Source organism: Ooceraea biroi, chromosome 2 (genome assembly GCF_003672135.1).
Source record: "Ooceraea biroi isolate clonal line C1 chromosome 2, Obir_v5.4, whole genome shotgun sequence".
NCBI lineage: Eukaryota > Metazoa > Arthropoda > Insecta > Hymenoptera > Formicidae > Ooceraea > Ooceraea biroi.
This window is the reverse complement of record NC_039507.1, coordinates 1,360,325-1,380,146: the sequence shown is the minus strand read 5'-3', so window position 1 is coordinate 1,380,146 and position 19,822 is coordinate 1,360,325. Positions and strand designations below refer to the sequence as shown.

Genomic DNA, 19,822 nt, shown 5'->3' with positions numbered 1-19,822 from the left:
CGCTCATAAAGATAGCAACCACGAGAGGAACGCGATCCTCCCCGTGCACGGCGAGACGGTCGCGGAAGGATACGTAGGTGGTTACCAGAGGATCTGGTGGGGTATCAGGAGAACAGACGACCGCTGCAGCACGAGAACGGAGAGGAGAAAGGGAGAAAGAGAGTCCGGGCCAGAAGCGAACGCGGCGGGTAAATGCAGCAATGGGGAGAGAAAGAGAAAGAGAGAGAGAGAAGCACGGCGAAATACAGGCAGAAAGAACAGGAGAGAAACAGACTTATGGTGGGGTTGGTGGTACCAGCACTTGAAGCACGTGGAGACCCGCTTCGTGTGTCTCGTTCGGTAGTGATCTCAGTAGTGCTCTCAGCTGCCCGCGAAGGATCTCGCAACGGATGTCCGCCGAGCCTACCACGGACCTAGCGCGTCCATCGTGGACCTCATTGAGGATGTGACGGCTCGTAGTCGTCGTCGTCCAGGACAATCGCGTGATCGTCGTAAGCACGATAAGCCTCTCGAGAGAGCGAAACGATGGCCCTGAAGATACCACTAGCGTACTTGCTCATCGCGATCGCCGCGAGCCTCGCGCTATCATCGTCGGATGATCATCATCATCGCGTGCCCCCGCACAACCACAGATTTGCTTGGCCAGTCTGGTACCGCGACAGGTTGCTCCATACCAGACACGGTCATCCGAACGATGAACGCGTCGTTCCGGGGACGTCCACCGTCACCACCACGAGGAGTCCGTGGACCGTGCGGCCGCAGGTGCCCACGACGAGGTCACCGCATCAGGTAAATCCGGTGTTGAGGCATCACGTGGGACAACGAACGCTGGAACACAAGTTCAGTGGTGGCGCGGTGGCGATGGCAAAGTACGATGGTACAAGAGCGATAGCGTACGCGAGTTACCACGACAATCACCGACATCAGCCAAGGGAGGCCGTCACGCAGAGCTATCAACTAGTTCCGACAACTGCCCCCACATATACTAGACATCATTCGGGGTGAGTAATAGATAAGCTTTACTTGTCTAGGATATGTTGTGTTGGAGAATTGCGTTTCAGAATTTGTGAAAGTCATATGACATAATACCAGGTACACTATTAGGATATAGGACATCTACAATATCAAACGATTTTATTCTAAATTAGAGTAAATCTGATTTAGAAAATATTATGCGTTATTTATGATAGAGTTTAATATCTAGGCAATATTTAACTCGTGTCTACATTAACGTATGTTAATATTATACTCTATAATTAAAGATATTTGGTAATTTGTTGTTACATCTCGGATACATTTTTCATCAAGCATAAGTACGAAGAAAGATTAAATCTAACTGTTTCCGGAGCAAACTACATCGTTTCAATCAGAGAAGCTGTTTTATTAATCCATTTGATCAAGGATTAACGGAAACGTTAATGAGAGTAAACGTATAGAGGCGAGGTTCATCTGGAAAATGGGTAATTCATAGCCGCGCGTTCGAGGATCGAAAAATTCGGACGCGCGGAATGCAACGGGACGCGATTACCCGCCGCATCGCGGGATACACGTAAATGGAAGTGAATAAACCGCGACGCGTAAATATACGGGGCCGCTAACATGTCGCTGAATTACTATATTTACGAGCAATGAGCGACGCGCCGCGTCCGCGCGGTGATGTACGATCGAGCGTGATAGTCGGCGGGAATAAGGCCGGCGCGAACTCACCGCCGTTCAAAGGCGAGCCGCGAGCCGTTTAATTAATCGACCGATTAATTATCTCGCACGTAGCGCGTTCCTCTGTCGCATACAATTATTGGGATTGTCCGTGCGCGACGGCGGACTCTTTCGCACGCATGCAACGGCCCGCAACCGCGTGTAGCGGACACATGGATTAAAAGTATCCGGATAATGACACTCTCTGTTACCGCGACTTAAAACGCCTAGGTACCAATTAACCCGATCGGCTGTACGCGATCGTAAAACATGGCTTTCGTGAAATTCCCCGCCCAGGACTTTTCAGCGTGTAACTGTAACTTTAAAATTTATGCAGCGAGCTGGCTTGGTGACTGTGAAAATCTCACGCTTTCGACTGACTGATAATTATAATTGCAAGTACAATGAATAATCTAAATTTAGTGGAATGATTTAAAATTCTGATTCTTCATGTTCAATAATTTGTATTTTAATTATTCATGAGTATTTACATTTTAATTATTCTACGAAGATTAATCGGTACTATAATATCATATATATATATATATATATATGTGTGTGTATGTGTGCGTGTGTGTGTGTGCGCGCGCGCGTGTGCGTGCGTGCGTGCGTGCGTGTGTGTGTGTGTGTGTGTGTGTGTGTGTGTGTGTGTGTGTGTGTGTGTGTGTGTGTAATGATAAATTATTATATATATACATATACATATATATATATATATATATATATATATATATATAATAATTTATCATATCATGACAACACACATTGACATTGGTATTCATAACTTGACAGAAATTAATTAATCAATATTTCATCACATTATTTTTCACGATACTTTCATTGATCTGCCTATAGAAATAGAAATAATAAAAGCATAAGCAACTTCTTTGACGAAGACTGCGTCAATTGTGCATTCACGCGTTTCCATTACATTTTATAAGTAATCACGCAGGAATCGAGCGAAGTCATGAGCAAAAGATGGATGCAGCATTTTCTTGGAAGAAGCAGCATCAGACATTCTCATTCTCACCTCGCGCATTCCCGCCTCACACCCGACTTCCCGAAGCGGCCATTAAGAGAAAATCACCATACCACGCAATTTTTATCAGCTCCTGACAGCCACGAGATCATTTCGCTGCTCAGCATGATTCGATGATTGCTCGTCAGAAAGCCTTGCGGGCGTTCACGCCGGGCTCAGCAAAAAGCGCTCGTGGCAATATAAACACCGGCGAAAGAGCAAATCGTGCTTGTATCAGTCAATATTATTGCTTGGTAATTTCGTCACTCTCTATTTTGCCTCTTCTCGTCTTTTGTCACGAACTGTTTGTTGTTGTAAGTGCAGATATCTTATAACAACAATTCTCATCTCTTTTAACTTTCACTCCGTATGATTGAATGTAACGTATAATAATATTGTACATATACAATATAACTTTGATATTTATATTAACAATATTGACAATTATATCACTGTTATGATATAAATAATAAATACCTATTACTGCATGATAGTAGGTGCGCAAATTAATTCGATGCTTGTTTTTGAAGAAATTGAGCTTTTATTACAAAAAAATAATAAACGTATCAATCTTTGAAATATTTGTCATCATTTTCTAATACTTTCCTCCATTTATATACCAAGCAGTTAACAAATCCCCTCTCGAAAAACAGAAAATAAATAAAGACTCACTCTTTTCAAAAAAGCACGAATTAATTTGCATGCCTAATATTTATATCATCTGCATTTTATCACCGTCAATTTCCATTAAACGAAATTTTTTTCAACGGATCGTATTTCTGGAACATAAAAAATCCCTTGAATGAAGTGATCACTCACATGGCACGCACACCGTATACACGTGTTAGAATCTCTAGTTACTATTTAGTCTGAGTGCAATAATTCGGTGTTCGTCTACCTGGCGAGTCGCGCGATCGGGTTACCCAGATGCGTGCCTCTCAGGCTAAAAAATCTTGTAAACCTGTCCGAGGATAGCAGTGTGCGTGCACCTTTCTCTCTCCTTCTCGCTCCCTCTCTCTCTCTCTCTCTCTCTCTGTCTCTCTACCTCTTTCTCATCATGTACATGCGATCGAACTCGCGTGCACCTCGCGCGGAGGCTTTCTCGAGGATGCGGCCGATGCGATGCGCCGGATCGTGTCATCGATTTAAACCCATTGACTCGGCGAGCATAACACTTAAAACGCGATTTGTCGATTTAAAGCCGCCGAAGAAATTTCGGGGTGACGTACGGAGTAACGCGATACCAACGCTTCTGGTATTCAGGATCGTTTATCTTGTTATCTTGCTGACGCGCCTAGTGAGAATTAATCATGAAAAATGCACGCTGCAGACTGCAGATACTGCGTGTAACGCACGTAACTATTAAGCCACGTCGCGTTTCTCCTCGTAATTAATCGTTATTGTTGCGCGTATTGTATTCGAGCGAGCGCAGAGATATGGACCACGCGGCATTCCTCACCGCCGGCCACGTTTTGTTCCGATTATTTACGCTGCCTCGCGTTCGCGGCGCCGCGGCCGTTCGGGTTGATCGATGAGTATCGATCGAAAGAAACGCGAATAATGAATATTCAAGACGTTCTGAGTACTCCAGATAATCATTCCGCAATGTCACTCTTAGGCACGTTTCGTTGCCCGGCGCGACGCCGTTGCTTATCGCCGTAGAACCCGACATCGATGGCTGATCGATGAGCGACGAGGTCACAAAGAGACAGGTGTCATTCGTCGATGCGTTCTTTCGAGAAATATAAACGCGCGTTCCGTCATCCCCATCGGGAACGTTAGCAGCTATTCCTCGGTACCATGCGCGAAGCCATCGGGCCGCGACTCGACTCAAACGGCTGTTTAGAGTTGACGTTTACATCTTCAAGCTGGATGGACTTGTTGACTGTAAAATAAAAATTTTATAACTTCGCAGATACTTTCTCTGGTTTCTTAAATAACTAAGTGCAAACCGTCTCCTCGTGCTTAATATTTTAAATGTTATGTAAACAGGATTCAATTGATCAAATTCTTTTAATTACACTCACCACTCTAAGCGCAATAGATTGGAACGTATTTTTTATACATTTTGTTATAAAGTGTTTTCTATTTGTCATTAGTATTATTAGATATTACTGAATGACAGTTTTCTGAATTAAAGGAACTTGTTAGACACGAATACGCAAAGCAAATTTCGCCGTGGCGTAAGCGATCTTTCAATTTCATCGGTACGCCTGTAATGCCTTTCACTTATCGCCGGAAATAGCGATGATTAATTAACGAATATTTGAAATATGTCTAAGCGACGTAGCCAATTAGGTCCATCAGTCGGCCGCTTTCTCTCTTTGATACGCGGTCTCCCATTATTTCGCACACGAGGAGCGCGAAGAAGCGAAACGCGCGGACGAAAATTGCATGTACATTCGCGAAAGCGATTTATTTTGTCGCGCAAATATGGCAACATGAGCCAGCGTTGTTCAAACAACTACACATATTGACGAGACAATATGGAACCTCGGCGGAATCCGATATTTCTTTTGTCGCGTATGTATGCTCTCCAAATATGCCCACGATTACGATAATAATCGCGTATCGGACATTACCATAGCGTGCTACAGTATGTGATGCCAACGTTGTTAAGAGCATATTCGTGCATATCGCTTCCACTCATTTGCGTATCTAAAGCCGTTTAAGTCCATATTTAAGACCGTATCTGAAAACATCAGAACCAGATTACACACATAAAGGCTGAGCAGATTACATTCATATAAAGTTAATCGTATCACTTTATTCATTTTTTATTTCAGACTACATCCGGTGAAAATTTTTCAATTTTGTTGCACATGTGGTCGATTATTAGCTTGAGTGCTTGCACCCTTATGCTTAAAGTTTTCAGATTGCAATGACTTTAATATCCTTAAGTTGCTACTTTTATTATATTATTATTTAATACGTACTTATACAGATAATTAGTTACATATTTCTGTCTTTGTATCTATAAATATATATTATAGATGCGGAAACATGATATTAATCTTGCTTTCACTTGGCACTTGTACGCAGTCATTGTTTAAATTAAAAGTACAATGCTTCGTTGTACTCGAACTTTGCCGGCGGTGCCGAATGCATCCGCATAGCGAGCTCAGAATAAGCTATTGAGCGCAAGGTGCATACTTTACATACACACTTAACGTACGTGATAATCCATCGTGGTATCGTTTTACGTTATCGTTAATTTAATCGCTATTCACTGTCTAATAAATCTTAGTACTATATTTTCTTCTTTATACCCTTCTTTTTCTTTTAATCGTATAATCTACTTATTTATAATTAATGCAATTATAAATGTACAAAGCGGCGATATTTATTATGTTTCTTAACTTATCGACTTGAAAGCTATGTAGATAACAGCAGTGTTATGACGATGGCTTTATACGATGTGTATAACCTGTGCTAAAACTTATAATATAAAATTGATAGCGTATACCATGTAATGATAGAATGAGCCTTTTATAACTTTTCTAGTCATTTTCTCTATTTATGACATAATAATTTATTTACAACGTTAATTCTGTCTTGCTAGAAAGTAACACATTTATTATTATCCACCGTCTTGTATTAAATTTTCTGTTAAGTGACTGTCAAGAAGATTTGTATAAAAGATTATTTTGTGTAATAGACAATATCTGTAATAGACGATAATCTTAATTGATACCTGTGATAACAAAAGAAACAAGATGCATTAAAATTCCACAGCCGCAAATAGAGCACTCCTTTCGCGAATTCGTCGTTTTATTCTCTTTTCTCCTCTTTTACTAACCGGTATCTTATAGGATAAACATATCAACCGGTCGTTCAACCCTGAAGAATCGCGTATCTTCTGAATTTGTTACGTGCCGAGTTTCGATTAATTTTTGTACACCTATATTTTATCGATAAGAGAAAGATAGATCAGAATCATTTTTAATAGAAATTGCACACAAACGTCGCTTATTTGGTCTAAGATGTTATAAATAAGATTCCTAAAATCGTCAATGTTTCCTTTATTTTATATAAAAGCATTGATTGATTTTGAGTTTAATAGCTAAGAGAGTAACTTCATTATTGTAACATCAAGAGTGCCATTAATTACCGAAAAGTTAACGAGAATCGATATTCCCGACATCGTCGAGAGCTTTCCAAAAGTTTCGGAACTCCAAATGAACCCTCCGCGCGATTGCATCGTGTGTGCGTGCGTGTGTGTGTGTGTGTGTGTGTGTGTATGCTTCGACCCATGACCTTATAGTTCCTACACCTCGCGCGAAGGCCGCGAGCATTGATCGCCCACTGGATCGAGGGAAGACATACAATTTCGGTGGACGTGCAGGCACTCGACATTGAATCGTATCGTGATCAAAACGATATATCGGTTGTTCTGACAGTTGAAAACTGGTTGATATCAAATGCGAAGTAACGAAGCAGAAGAAGCGATATTACAGCATGAAGGACAGCAAGAGGGAAAAAGCAAAAAAACAAAGACATAAAAGACCGGAAGAGATACTCGTAGTGGTTGATAAAAACTTTTAAAACGCGACTTTTTCAATAAATCATATTCAATAATTAATCTACGGACGTTACATCAGTTTGCTTATATTTGTTAAATAAAAATGGAATTTAATATGGTAAGAATAGCTGCTCTATGGTGCTTTAGATCGCGGCAGAAAGAAACTAAGGGATGAATGATCGAAGTGGATGCTCGCAGCTCGATCCTGCCACGTTCGATGATAGTGGCCTCATGTAAATCCATTAGCGTGAACTTTTATCCGCAGGCTGCGGACGCGAGGGGTGAAGAGGTCAAAACCGAGAGGAGAATGGGCGGATAAGGCGCGAGACGCAGGTACACGTGCGCTGATGCACGCGCTATGCATTTTGCACGGAACCAATGCAGGAGTTTCTTGCGGTTAGTGGCTCTGTTTCGTTTGTCTTATTTTGGTATTCGACATATAAAATTAGTGATAAAAGAGAAATGAAACTAATAATGAAACAAGACATTTTACAATAAAACTATTAGACACACACAAAAGATATGTACTCTTTAGTATTTAAAATTGTTAATTGTTGATATTTTCTTAATTTGACACTTTTGCATTTGATTTATTTTGCACGCGCATACGTACATATGAACTGTTGTATAATAAAATATTATATAATATCTTGCTTATGATGGCGCGGAGTCGGCAATATGAAATGTTTAAGCGTCAGACTCAAGACAAGAGCAAAAATGTGTAGTTTACGAGTGCTGTCCATTATGGCGATATTACGCGTTGCAAAATACGGGACATTATTCGATTGACTCCATTTGAAAGTTCACGCTTTGCAACGCTGTTTGCCCGACCTAATCCGGCCCGTGGAATCGCCGGAGTACAACAGAATTAATAGACAACTATCGGGTTTATGGACGAACGTACAGCGGGAGGCAAATGGCGTCCAGGAACGTAAACTGCACCCACCAAAGAAAACGAGCAAGCCGGGCGATTCCGCATATGGAGAGGCAAGAAAGTCGGGGTTGCCTTTTTTTCTACCGACGAATTGCCAGCGTTTGCTCTGGGAACGGCCGAAACGAACGGCCCTCGAATGAAAACTGGTTCTCGATTCATCGGAAACAATGGCTGGGATGCTGCGAAATTCCAGGTCAAAACCCTAAAAACCATGAAAACGTAAATGTAAAATTCAACGTTTCCGGCTTACTGACGTCAGCGTACATAATTCGGACAAATGTGTCATTGTGTAATTAAACTGATTTTTTAATTATACAATTATTATTTCATTTCTATTCATACTGACCTACATGGAAAATTGAAAACCTGGGGTCCTCAAAGAGAACCACAATTTGAAAGCAGTGATAAAGAAAGTTTTAAACTAACAGCAATCAAACGATCAGCCCGCGCGCACAAGCGCTTTATTAAAACATAAAAACAGTCAGTAATAAATTCTCAAATTAATGTTGTGTTATTTCTAATGACGTTACGCAATATCGCAGCGTTCAGAAACTTTCGATTATCCAATGTATCGACAAGACTTTCACCGGCAGGACTTTGCCAAGGTAGAGAATACCGACATGAAGATCCACGCAATTTAGTTATGATGACAAAAGTCGATGCGTCGGGTCTTACGTTTTTAAAAAAATTAAATGCCGAGATCGGCGCATCGTACGGCGCGTCGTCGGGGAACGCGCAGAAAACGAAATGCAGGAGGCAGTAATGAGAGATGCTGCGCGTCTTATTGGCACGGCGTAGGCGCATAATTACTTCACCTGCGCGGGGTAACCTGGGTAACCCGTCATCAAGCAATTTTGTAATTTGGAAGTTTTGCGCTGCCTGCCCGCGGCTCCCGTTGCATCGTCGCGCATTCCGCTGAGAGCGGCTTTCGACGCGCAAGATGCAATCTCTAAATGAACGAGCGGAGATTCACCGCTTTCGCAAATACGCGTCTGCACATTCTTGGACAACGCAGACCGGCAATTTCTTTGTTTATGGAAGGTTCCGAGATCAAATGAGTCCTTGGGCGCCATTGGGATTTTTCCAAGCAACCAAATGACAGAGATCTTTTAAAAGCTGTTATTAAATTAGGACGTATACAGCTTCTCTGTTACCATTCTCTTAATTATTGTGTTATGATATTTCTCTTGAGTTTCGACAACAAGATATCTCTTGTTATCCTAGACAGTAGAAGTTTGAACGATTTAAATATTATAGCCATGTTATTCCCCTGCTATATATTTATATTTATGAATAAAACAAATATTAGATTATTAACTAAGTAATCCGGATCACGTCTACATAGCAATACAAATACTGTAGTGATGGTTTGAAGAATCTTGTTTTTTTATTTTTTAAAAGTTGCTATAAAATTATAGCTATCTTGCTATAAAATTATTAATACAAGAAGGTATGGTGTGCTGTCATAAATATGTTTAGCTTGATTCCTCATTTAGACGCGACCCGGATTACTTAATCACCTAATTAATAAAAGTTAATCACCTAATAATTGATATAAATCTCCATAATTTTCCCCTGCAGAAAACTCTAATACTTATGAGTATATAGTATACATATATTTACGCGAAGCGCCGAGAATTGGTTACATAAACCGAGCTATTGGCGAATCGATTATAATGCAGTGAGCGAAGAAAGATACGATTCTAAAAAAAGACTCATGTAAGCAATTCTTCAAAGCGTAGGGCTGAAATTAGCAGGCATGAATCATTGCGAGCCGCCTTGGCTCCGAGATCCGAGGATCGACGACCGACGAACTCTCGTTAACGTATACATATACACGTACATCGTGTGATTTGCGCTGCCAGATTGTTTGGACGTCGTACGTTCACACTTCGTGGATACGGTGGAGTATTGACCATACGCAGTCGCTAACGATATGAAAGCACTAACATCCTCAAAGCTTCGCAGTCGAGGAACACTGCTTTCTCTGAGCGTGATAGGAACCATTTAAACTATTGTTTAAAGAAATATTTTCAAACTTATACTTTTAGTGCTGAATATTTGAAAACTTTTTGTTTGTTATACGACAAAAAACTCCGAAGGATGTTCCGAAAATTCTTTCAGGAATTTTTGTCTTATACAAGTTTCTACAAGCAAGATGCAAAGGGATAAGATATTATAAAAACTATTTTGGTTTTATTTAATTGTTTGTGCTTTGGACAAAATTTGGACAAAAAAATGGAGATGATAGCTCAAAGAAACGATAGCTTAAAAATAATCCGAAAGAATATCTTCTTGCACTCGAAAAAGGTCCTTGCCTCGTGCTGGAGAGCACTGTAATAATACTCGTATAGTGTGAAGAATAATATTTCGAAAAATATTTATGCAAGGAGAAGGTTCTCATTTTTATAGATATTATAGAGGGATGCCATACCGAAAAAAACATTTCAGGAATGTATGGTACCCATCTGACCACATTAAAAATAACTTCTGTGATAGGTTGTGTAGATGCAGCTGCACGAAATTACCGCCAAGAGGCGTTATCGCGATTTATAATTGAAACACGCAATGTAGAGGTGCGTTATGGTGTTCAAGTCTCGAATCCTGAAATAAGATACGTTGTAATTTTCGAGTAGCTCGCGCAATCTCTCGCTGTCGCATCAAATAAGCTTCCTCAAAATCATAAATCACAATTACACGCTTCTACAGAAAATAGATGACAATATCTCTCAAAAGTAGCGTGTGGTTATAATTAAACACACAAAAACAATTGTATAAAACTTTTATTATAATAAAATAATATACAATAATATTATATAAAAAAATATTATATATTATATAAAAAGTTAAAAGAATTATTAATTAAAAAGAATTTGTTTTTAAAAATAGCTTAAATGTTACAAAGCTTATTAAAAAATCAATATGTTGACAGAAAGCTTCTTTAATAATATATGATTCTTGAGAGAGAAGCAAATTTAACATATATGTATTATATAACGAAAATTTACTTGTTTTGTTTCACATTCTTTTCTCATAATTTAATCCCGAGAAAATTTTCTAGGGAATCGCAAGGGAATTGCAAGGAGTCTCCATTAATTGACCTGAGTGGTATTTCGGAACGACATGAAAAAAATGGTATGTCACGAGTGTCCAGGGCTGCGCTTGATCAATTCAGTTCCACTTGTAGACAGCGACCGATGGCCGAAGTAGTCGTCGGAAAACCTTAAAAACAAATTGCCTGGGTCGGGCACACGAGTGGCACTTCAGCTCTCCAGTTTCTTTGTTCTGCCTCGCGAAAATACCCGTCGAAATTCCACGTGTTTTGCATGCGCACCGCTCGTAAAACAAATGGTTGTTATATTGCCGACAATCACAATCGATAGCCTTGTCTGATCCTCGATTGGCTCGATGAAATCAATGTTCCGATTCGCCGCATAAAATCATTCGTAATTAATCGTGATTTATCGTCCAAAACAATTATTATGTTTTTTCAATCGTTTAATAGAAAATATAAATTATTAATGTACAGTAAGGGTAAATAAACACGATTGTGGCATCACAGTTTGTCGCATGCATGCAATAGATACAAGCAGATATTCATGGTAATGAAACGGGTGTCACCCGTAATACGACACAATCCAACCGCAATTTTAATCCGATTTTTATGAGTGCTGGCTAATTCGGGAGAGAGATCATCACACTTTGATCTCGTTAAACATCTGATTTACGATCGACCGCACAAAGCTGGAAACTGCGAAGCGCGCTTCTGGATGGCATCGCGATGTGTGATGCACAAGAAAAAAGGAGAAGTCGGGCTAACGTTTATGAAATGAAGCAGTAAAAAGCCGGTGTTTATTGCCACTAACCACTATACCAGACGTGCAAGACGTGTCATGTATTTCCGTGGAAATCTGTACTGTACCTTCTGCAATTAAGATTTATTATTAATTTGCTGGCTAACTTCCGGTGTGAAATTACATCTCGAAGTTGTGCTTCCTTTTTATGTCAATTTAGAAAATGCTGTTATTTGTCAGACGATAAAAGATGTCTTTTGTTAGAATGCTAATATTGAAATATCTACATGATTGCTACATGACCAGAGGCACTATGTGACGATGTGAAACAATAATGAACAATAAAATTTAGTACGTATTATATAAAATATTTATAATATATAATTTTATAAATAATATTAGGCGTTCAACTTATTTTATGATCAATTTTATATGGTATAATAATTTGCTAAATTATAATGACCCCATATTTACATGAAGGAGAAAATTAAGTTTTTAGTTATTGCAATTAAGCTTTATTTACTAATTAGAGAACCAAGTATTCAACCAGTATTTATAAGAAGTTTCATAAGTACGCAGCATATATATAAGTAGCATGAAATTTCTCATAATGTTATTTATAAACCAATAACATATGTCATGAGGCATTTGTCCATAACGGAAAGAATATTGCAACATATATAATCACACCCCGTTAAGTATCAAAGCCTCGAATATCATATATCCTTATTAGTCTGATAAAGCTGACATGAATTATGAGGTTCATAAAGTTCGCAGGGTCGATAGTTGTCGGCTGAACGATGAAATGTTTCTGCAAGTTGCTCTCGGTGACGCATAGGCTGCAAAATGCAGCCGCAACAATGTCGGGGAAGGTATGCAGCTCGTTAGGCATGCAGGGACGGCGAAGGAAACTGTCGTCGTCGCTGTCGTCGGTGAAAATCTACGCGAGTAACGGATGAACGTAACAAACGATCGCGATAAAGCGACGTCGCGTTAAGGACTTGCGCAACGTTGCGCTGGCAATGGAAACCATTCCGAGATCGCCACGAAGATTTCGGAAGCGTCTAAGAGAGCCGTAGACATGCGAGTGTCGAGCGGTAATTCATCCGCGATTTATCACCCTCCGGCCAAGACCTTGCAAGCTGCATCACGCGACGGCGCCTTTAGTCATTAGGTATCCGATGCGAGTCCTTGCTGATTTTATTACGTGTCTCCTTACGCATTCCACCCTTTTTGATCGGTGATCGTCAATTGCTTACCGCGTGTCAGGATGAACTCGACTGACTTTGACTTCGACGAATTCTCAATGCAACGATTTTGCTCAGTTAAAACTGAGACGATGTATATATTTCTATGTATTTCTGTAATATCGAAATGTCTCTCTTTCTCTTTCTGTCTTTCTCTCTATATATAAATAGTTTATTTCTTCTCTGAGGAAGAATATTAATTTTACTTGTCGAGTTCTTCATTCGCGTTTCCATTATCGTATATCAGCAACAGATAAATGTCTACCATGTTAACGATCATTTTCAAGCCACGGAAGCTTAAATCATTCCGCGCGAGTAGCGAGTTTAGTGTCTGCGGCGACGCCGGTATCTCATTCGTTAGCATAACATTTTAAATGGATAGAGACATTGCAATCTGTGCAGCCAATGTAATCGCCGATCACTCTGGCGGTACCTGACCCTTAACCCACGTTGCATAAAACTGGTCCGGTAACTGGTCGGCGCATGAATGCCGCGGTCGATGAGACGAGAGAAGTTTCACGTGGAAAGCCAGAATTTCCCGCGGCCGTTATAAATCACCTGCATGCGCCGTAAATCTTCGACGATGCTTATCACGAGTGGACAGAGACGCGCTTCCGTTTCCCGCGACAATCTCGTTTTTACATTTGTTAGAATGTCCGTTCTTAATATCGCGAAAGTGACAAAACGGAAGAAAGAGACGGAGATGGAGAGAAAGAGAATAAGAAATCTTATCTGGCGTCACTACCAAGACGTGCTGAACGAACCCCGAGCAACAGCTGAACCAGTATTCCCACGCGAATGTCCTCCGAACCGTATCTGAGAACCCCCCGTCGCGCGACGCGTTTCATGACAGATTTTTCGCAAGTTAAGAACATGGCACGCGGCCGATTTACGCGCCTGTCCACCGGAGAAAGTTCGAGGAAATCATTGTGAATCAGATTGAAGTACCCTAGTTAGCTACATGGCGTGTGGACGTGGTAGATCAGATGATACTAACGATACGTGATGGGACACCGGTTTGTCGACCCCCTCCATAAGACACCAATAAGATTTTATTATAATTTTTTGATTATCTAGACTTTAAGTTTATGAAATTGTAAGATTATCTTGCAATATATTAAGTTTGACTGATTGACTTGACGCGAAATAATTAGCAATGTGGTACAAATAATGTTCAACTAATAGCGTTGCGAAAAAATTATCCGTTTCTTCATATTGCTTCTGTCAATTTAGAAATAATAAACGCCTAGAATTGTGTCAAGAACGTTTCAATTCAAGAGGCGAGTTTGCTCAATGAGCTTATGACGGTGAAAGTGATGGCACCATACGAGTCGTTCTCAGATGACCAGAACATTTGCAATACGCGATCACCTGCTGCGCTAATCCCCCTGATCCTTCCTCTCTTGGATGATTATGGATAAACCAACAGCTCGTCCTTACTGGCATGCGCCTGCGAATTCCTGACATAGTATGTAGCCTTGGATTCCTGCGGAACACCTGTTATTCCTGAAGAATATCAAGAGTTTAATGTCTCTAGTCCTGAAACTCACAATAACAGCTAATCTCCAAAAATTTTGTTATAATTTATTTATGCCTTTCTTTTTATAACTTGCTTATAAATTATTAAATTAAATATCTAAATTAAATTACATTAAATATTTAAAAATAACTAAATTAAATAAGTATTAAATAAAGATTAAAAATATATTCAGAAATATCAATTTTGTGTGTTTTTTAATTCGATTTATTACATCATACGTATAACACATTAAATCGTTCTGAAAAATAATGTGGAAAATAATGAACAAAAACAATTTTTAAAATCTCGTTTATAATATATACTTTTTTTAAACAAGAAGTAACATTACATTTTTTATTTAATAGTATATTAAAAGCATACGTTCTGTCACAGCGCATTTAGTGTAAAAAAATGACAGTAAGGTTCTAAATTTGGTTTGTGCAATCTGTTATATAAACGTGCGAATAAAGGTCTGAAATCAATGAGGCGCGTCTAGCGCTGAACGAACGACGACAAAATGGGTCGAGAACTATGCAGAACGCGAGTGAATATTTAATGGCGGCGAATTTGCGCGCATAAGTCCTTTGTGTGGTCTCTCACGGTAGACTTGCTCGGCGATAGATCGCGTTCCTCGCGCCTCTTGCCTTCTCTAGTCAGAAACGGACGCGGATAGGGACCACCACGTCCTCGGTATCCATCGTTGCGACAGTAAACGTCGTGTTGCGTTTCAGCAAACACGACAGCAACATGGTGAAATGAAATTTCCTATGGGCTGACGATGACGAAGTGGTTCCATTGAAGGAGCACTTATGCCGACACCGAATTATATGTCAGACCGATGTGCATGTTCTTAATAAATGAATCTTGCATGATCCGCATGCACTGTCGCATTCAATGACAGTTTGATTCAATTCCATAATTGAATTTTAGAATTTTATTGATCCCACTTCCATGATATTATTCGGTTCACAGAATGCCAGTCTTAATCAGAAATATAGAGTTTCATATCGATTCTTGTCGTGTAAGCTTAATTCTAAAGCCAGCTCGAGCAACGCAAGTCGTAATATCACCGCCAACGCAAATACTCATTTCGACCGCGTGTTCTCGATCGGCTTTCTTATTTTACGATTTAACCGGTCTTCCACATACTTTACGATTCAAATGACTGCGCTTTAGCGATCAGTTCGGCTGAAACGAAGGGATACGACAGGACGGTTTACGATGACTATCAGAATAATCGACCTGCCGATTTAATATCCCCATCGCATAAGCCACGATAACGAATGCAAAGCTGAAATCGAGATGCGGGGTCCAAAGAAAGGATTAGCTGAGGATACATAAAAGATCCTTACCAATAATGTTTCTGTAATAATGCTTTTAATATGACTTGCTTATTTTCGAATATCTCGGTTATTAATATGAGATTTTCTCCTTTTTTTATAAATTTACAATGTATAATTTAGAACATAATTATTCGAAATTTATATAAAAATATTTATAGAAAATTTATGAGAATAAAAATTTCTGAGATTATATAATAATAATAGCAGCGTAATAATTATAGCAGTTATAATAATTATAGCAGCATGCAGAATAAGTTTAATTTCCAAAGTGCGTCAAAGAACTTATCTGTAAAAAAATATTTTCTTTTGGAATGAAAATTAATGTTATATTTTAGGAGACGAGTGTGCACCAGGCAAACTCCCACGAGTTCTCATCATCACAGAGGAAGACAAATTAGGTATGTCATTTCGCGTATGCAGAAACTTTTACCAAAAACGTATACATATTATAATAGCTGTATAAATAAAAAATAATTGTTCCGGTTTTAGTAATATATTCATTTCGTACATTTTTAAATAAAATTCTAGAAATAAATTTATGAAATATTCCAGATTAGTATATACTGAGTTGCCTTCCAGTTTCTTTTGCTGTCCAGGATGGTCGCAAATAACCCATCTGAGTTTTGGTTGCAACAACCGTACGTATTCGACGTAATAGCTGAAACTATAAATATATTTAGAACTATATAATTTAAAAATGTAAATAAAACTTCAAATTTTTTATATAAATATCTACATTTTCAAATATTGTATAATAAATCGATGTTTGTTGACGGAAAAGTCTGTAATTTTTTAGCAAAATTTAAACGCAACACTTAGTAGTGCAGCGTTTAGCGTTTACATTATGCTAAAAAAATCTGTAAGGACTTTTTGATCAACCCAATATATATCACTTATGCTAAAATTGCTGTAAACTTGATTAATAGATTAATTTAATATATTAAACTTAATTAATAAATTCAAAATATTATCTGAAATTATTAAATGATATAAAATATTAAATGTTAATTCGATAATCTATTTCTTTCTTTACCGACGCTCTTACACAGCCAGGCATTATTCGCAACTCCACGAGTCGACTAATCTCAATCTAATTATTCTTCAGCCACGTGCCCAACACCGTGCTTGAATGGTGGAATTTGCACATTGCCTGGCAAATGCACGTGTCCCAAGGGATATACTGGAAACCAGTGCCAGATAGGTAATTTTAATTCTATTAATTTTAGTTCACTAATTAACTTTAATTTACAAAAACTTCTTTTGTATCTATTATATTTAATAAAGGATTCGTGTTTTTAATTAAAAAGATGTAGTTAAGTTAGTTAAGTATAATTTTCTTAAGCGATAAAGTACAGTATTCTTTACAGTGAAAATAGCGAGAACAATAAAAGACAATAGACAAGTTTATCTGCGTGCCAAGCAAGCATCTTTTTCTCATAAATCGAAGACGATATTAACTCTCGTATAATGCACGAGCATGAATAGACATCCGTGTAGCGCGACGAAGTCTCTCGTAAATCTATCGCGAGCGCGCGGTCTGGTGCTTGCGGCCGACTGATGCAGAACAAGCAGAACACCGCAATACGGATTGTGCTGCAAGTTAGCTTGGCACTCGCGTAATGCTATCGAGAAGCGTATCGCTCACCGTCGATTTAATTACGTCTGACGATACCAGGCACGAGAAGGCACTCGTAACGAACGAATCGATCGAATGTTCTTTGTGCTTTAACGAGGCGACGCTCATACGTTGTTGCTCAGGGCCGATCGTACCTGATTATACGTTATTGTCTGGTAGTTTAATCAAACAACACTTTTAAGGATTTCAGAGGAAATGTTGTGTTGGCTTGGATTTCATGAAAGGAATACAGAAAGTACAATAAATCAAATAAATCAATTGTTGTCTAATTGCTATGTAAGAATAAAACAAAGAATATATAACTATTTTTCATACACAACTCACTAAGATGTTACTCTTTTTTTTAATATTAAACAATCATACAGCAGAAATTCTGACGAAATTTTTCAGAACTTAAAAACGTAAAATATCGTTAATTTTTATTATCTAAAAGTACGTTTTTATTATCTAAGTGTTACCTTTTTTTCCTAATCTAATAGATGTGGATGAGTGTGCGATAGAAAAACCTTGCGGGCAACTTTGTACGAATCTACCTGGCAGCTATCGATGCCATTGCCGGGCCGGATTTCAACTTCAGCAGGATGGTCAGTCCTGTCGGAGAAATGGTGAGTTTACGAAAGTCGAAACTTATCATAAAACTTCTTGAAGAATTATTTTTTTTAGATACCGATGAGAATGCTTTTGAGGCTCGTGACTTGGAAAGCGATTTTCATGACACGTCGACAAAAGATCCGACTTCTCATGGTAAATATAATAATGTAAATCAATCTTAAAACTCAATATAGTATTTTCATTTAAAAATTATAGTTTGTTATTACATAGATGTTAATTCTACAAATGATAATTTTAATATGAAATTATGAATGAAATGTAGCTTTGAATAATATATAACAATTCTGTTAAATATTTTTAATTATTATAATATAAATAAATATGACATAAAATTGATACTATATATACAATAAAAAGTTTATTAGAAGATAGTTGTCTCTCAAGTATAAAGTAATGAATGTTGCTAAATTACAGACACAGAAAACGAGGTGAGCGACAGTGATCAAGATTACGAGATCATATTAAAGAGACTAACCAAACTAGAAAAGGTAAGCCAGATACTTATCAATATGATGTGCAGATCAGAAATAATTTTAATTATACTTAAATTCTGCTTTTTATATTGTATTCTTTTTATTTTACTAAGATACTTTTTCAGCAAGTGGCCAGAAACAGAAAGAGAGATACAGAGACTTCCGAGATGAACACCAAAGTCACATTAGCAGTCGAGAGCGTTAACGAAATGAAGAGAACTGTCGAGAACGTGGTATGTAATAAACATTAAAATATATTATTTTGAACTTTTTTACATGTTTCTATAAATTGTACTTAATTTCAGCAATTGATGCAACAGGAAGTATACGATATGAGAAGCAAAATGAAGCAATATGAGGCAGAAATGAGGAAAATACAACACCTGATGAATCGCGTTGCGGAATTAGAAAATCGTTTAAGAATACGCTGCAGATCGGCAATGTCGATAAATAGCGAATCCTTGAACTTCTAACATTGTTTTCTAATATCGTGCGCGAATTTAGTATCGATATTACTTAATGTTAATAGCGGATAGTTATAGCATTACCTATTATTTTACTCACAGTACTAGTAAGAGATAATATTACTACTTTCTTTCTCATTTAATAGCAGATAGTGGTAATATTGTTTTTACTATGAATTTTCTATACTATAAGAGTGGTAAAGAGTGGAGTTTGGAAACTAATAACATCTTAAAATTAGAATTATGCAAACATAAGAGAACATGAAGGCAAATCGTGCATATGCGGAAAGAAAGTGTTTGTCTCTTCCCATTTTTAAATCACAGAATGATATTAATCGGCTTAGTTAAAGTGTAACTGTAGCTACAAAATACATGCAGAATTATTCTTGTCGTGAAATAGCATCACTGCCATGATTTAGCGTTAGTCATAGTTTTTAAGCTAGCAACAGCATAATTTAAGTATCATACAAAACTCTACTTATGTACACTTACTTTTATAATAAAATCATAGAGATTTTGTATTCGTATTTTACATCAATTTTTACATAATCGAGATTTTAAAAAT

At 38.2% G+C, this 19,822-nt stretch overlaps 1 protein-coding gene and 1 long non-coding RNA gene across 2 annotated transcripts; one reads left to right on the top strand and one right to left on the bottom strand.

Annotated features, from left to right (window-relative positions):
- The first annotated feature begins 454 nt into the window (after nt 1-454).
- LOC105287950 lies at nt 455-19,776 on the top strand. The gene is made up of 9 exons (XM_026975471.1): nt 455-1,001; nt 16,408-16,470; nt 16,625-16,710; nt 17,178-17,273; nt 18,188-18,313; nt 18,372-18,452; nt 18,735-18,808; nt 18,919-19,026; nt 19,099-19,776. The coding sequence occupies exons 1-9, from the start codon at nt 526-528 to the stop codon at nt 19,264-19,266; spliced, it is 1,278 nt and encodes a 425-aa protein (XP_026831272.1). The 5' UTR covers nt 455-525; the 3' UTR covers nt 19,267-19,776.
- Nucleotides 16,550-18,261, bottom strand: LOC113563632. The gene is made up of 3 exons (XR_003407551.1): nt 17,718-18,261; nt 16,809-17,252; nt 16,550-16,736 (listed from the first exon to the last, which is right to left on the bottom strand). It is a non-coding gene; the product is annotated as an uncharacterized LOC113563632 (long non-coding RNA).
- Nucleotides 19,777-19,822: the final 46 nt, after the last annotated feature.

Excerpts from the sequence above, each read along its gene's own strand:
- LOC105287950 (XM_026975471.1), top strand. The coding sequence starts at position 526 with ATGGCCCTGAAGATACCACTAGCGTACTTGCTCATCGCGATCGCCGCG. Across the intron at positions 16,471-16,624 it reads CACAGAGGAAGACAAATTAG|ATTAGTATATACTGAGTTGC; the intron begins GTATGTCATTTC and ends GAAATATTCCAG. Across the intron at positions 18,453-18,734 it reads AAAAGATCCGACTTCTCATG|ACACAGAAAACGAGGTGAGC; the intron begins GTAAATATAATA and ends GCTAAATTACAG.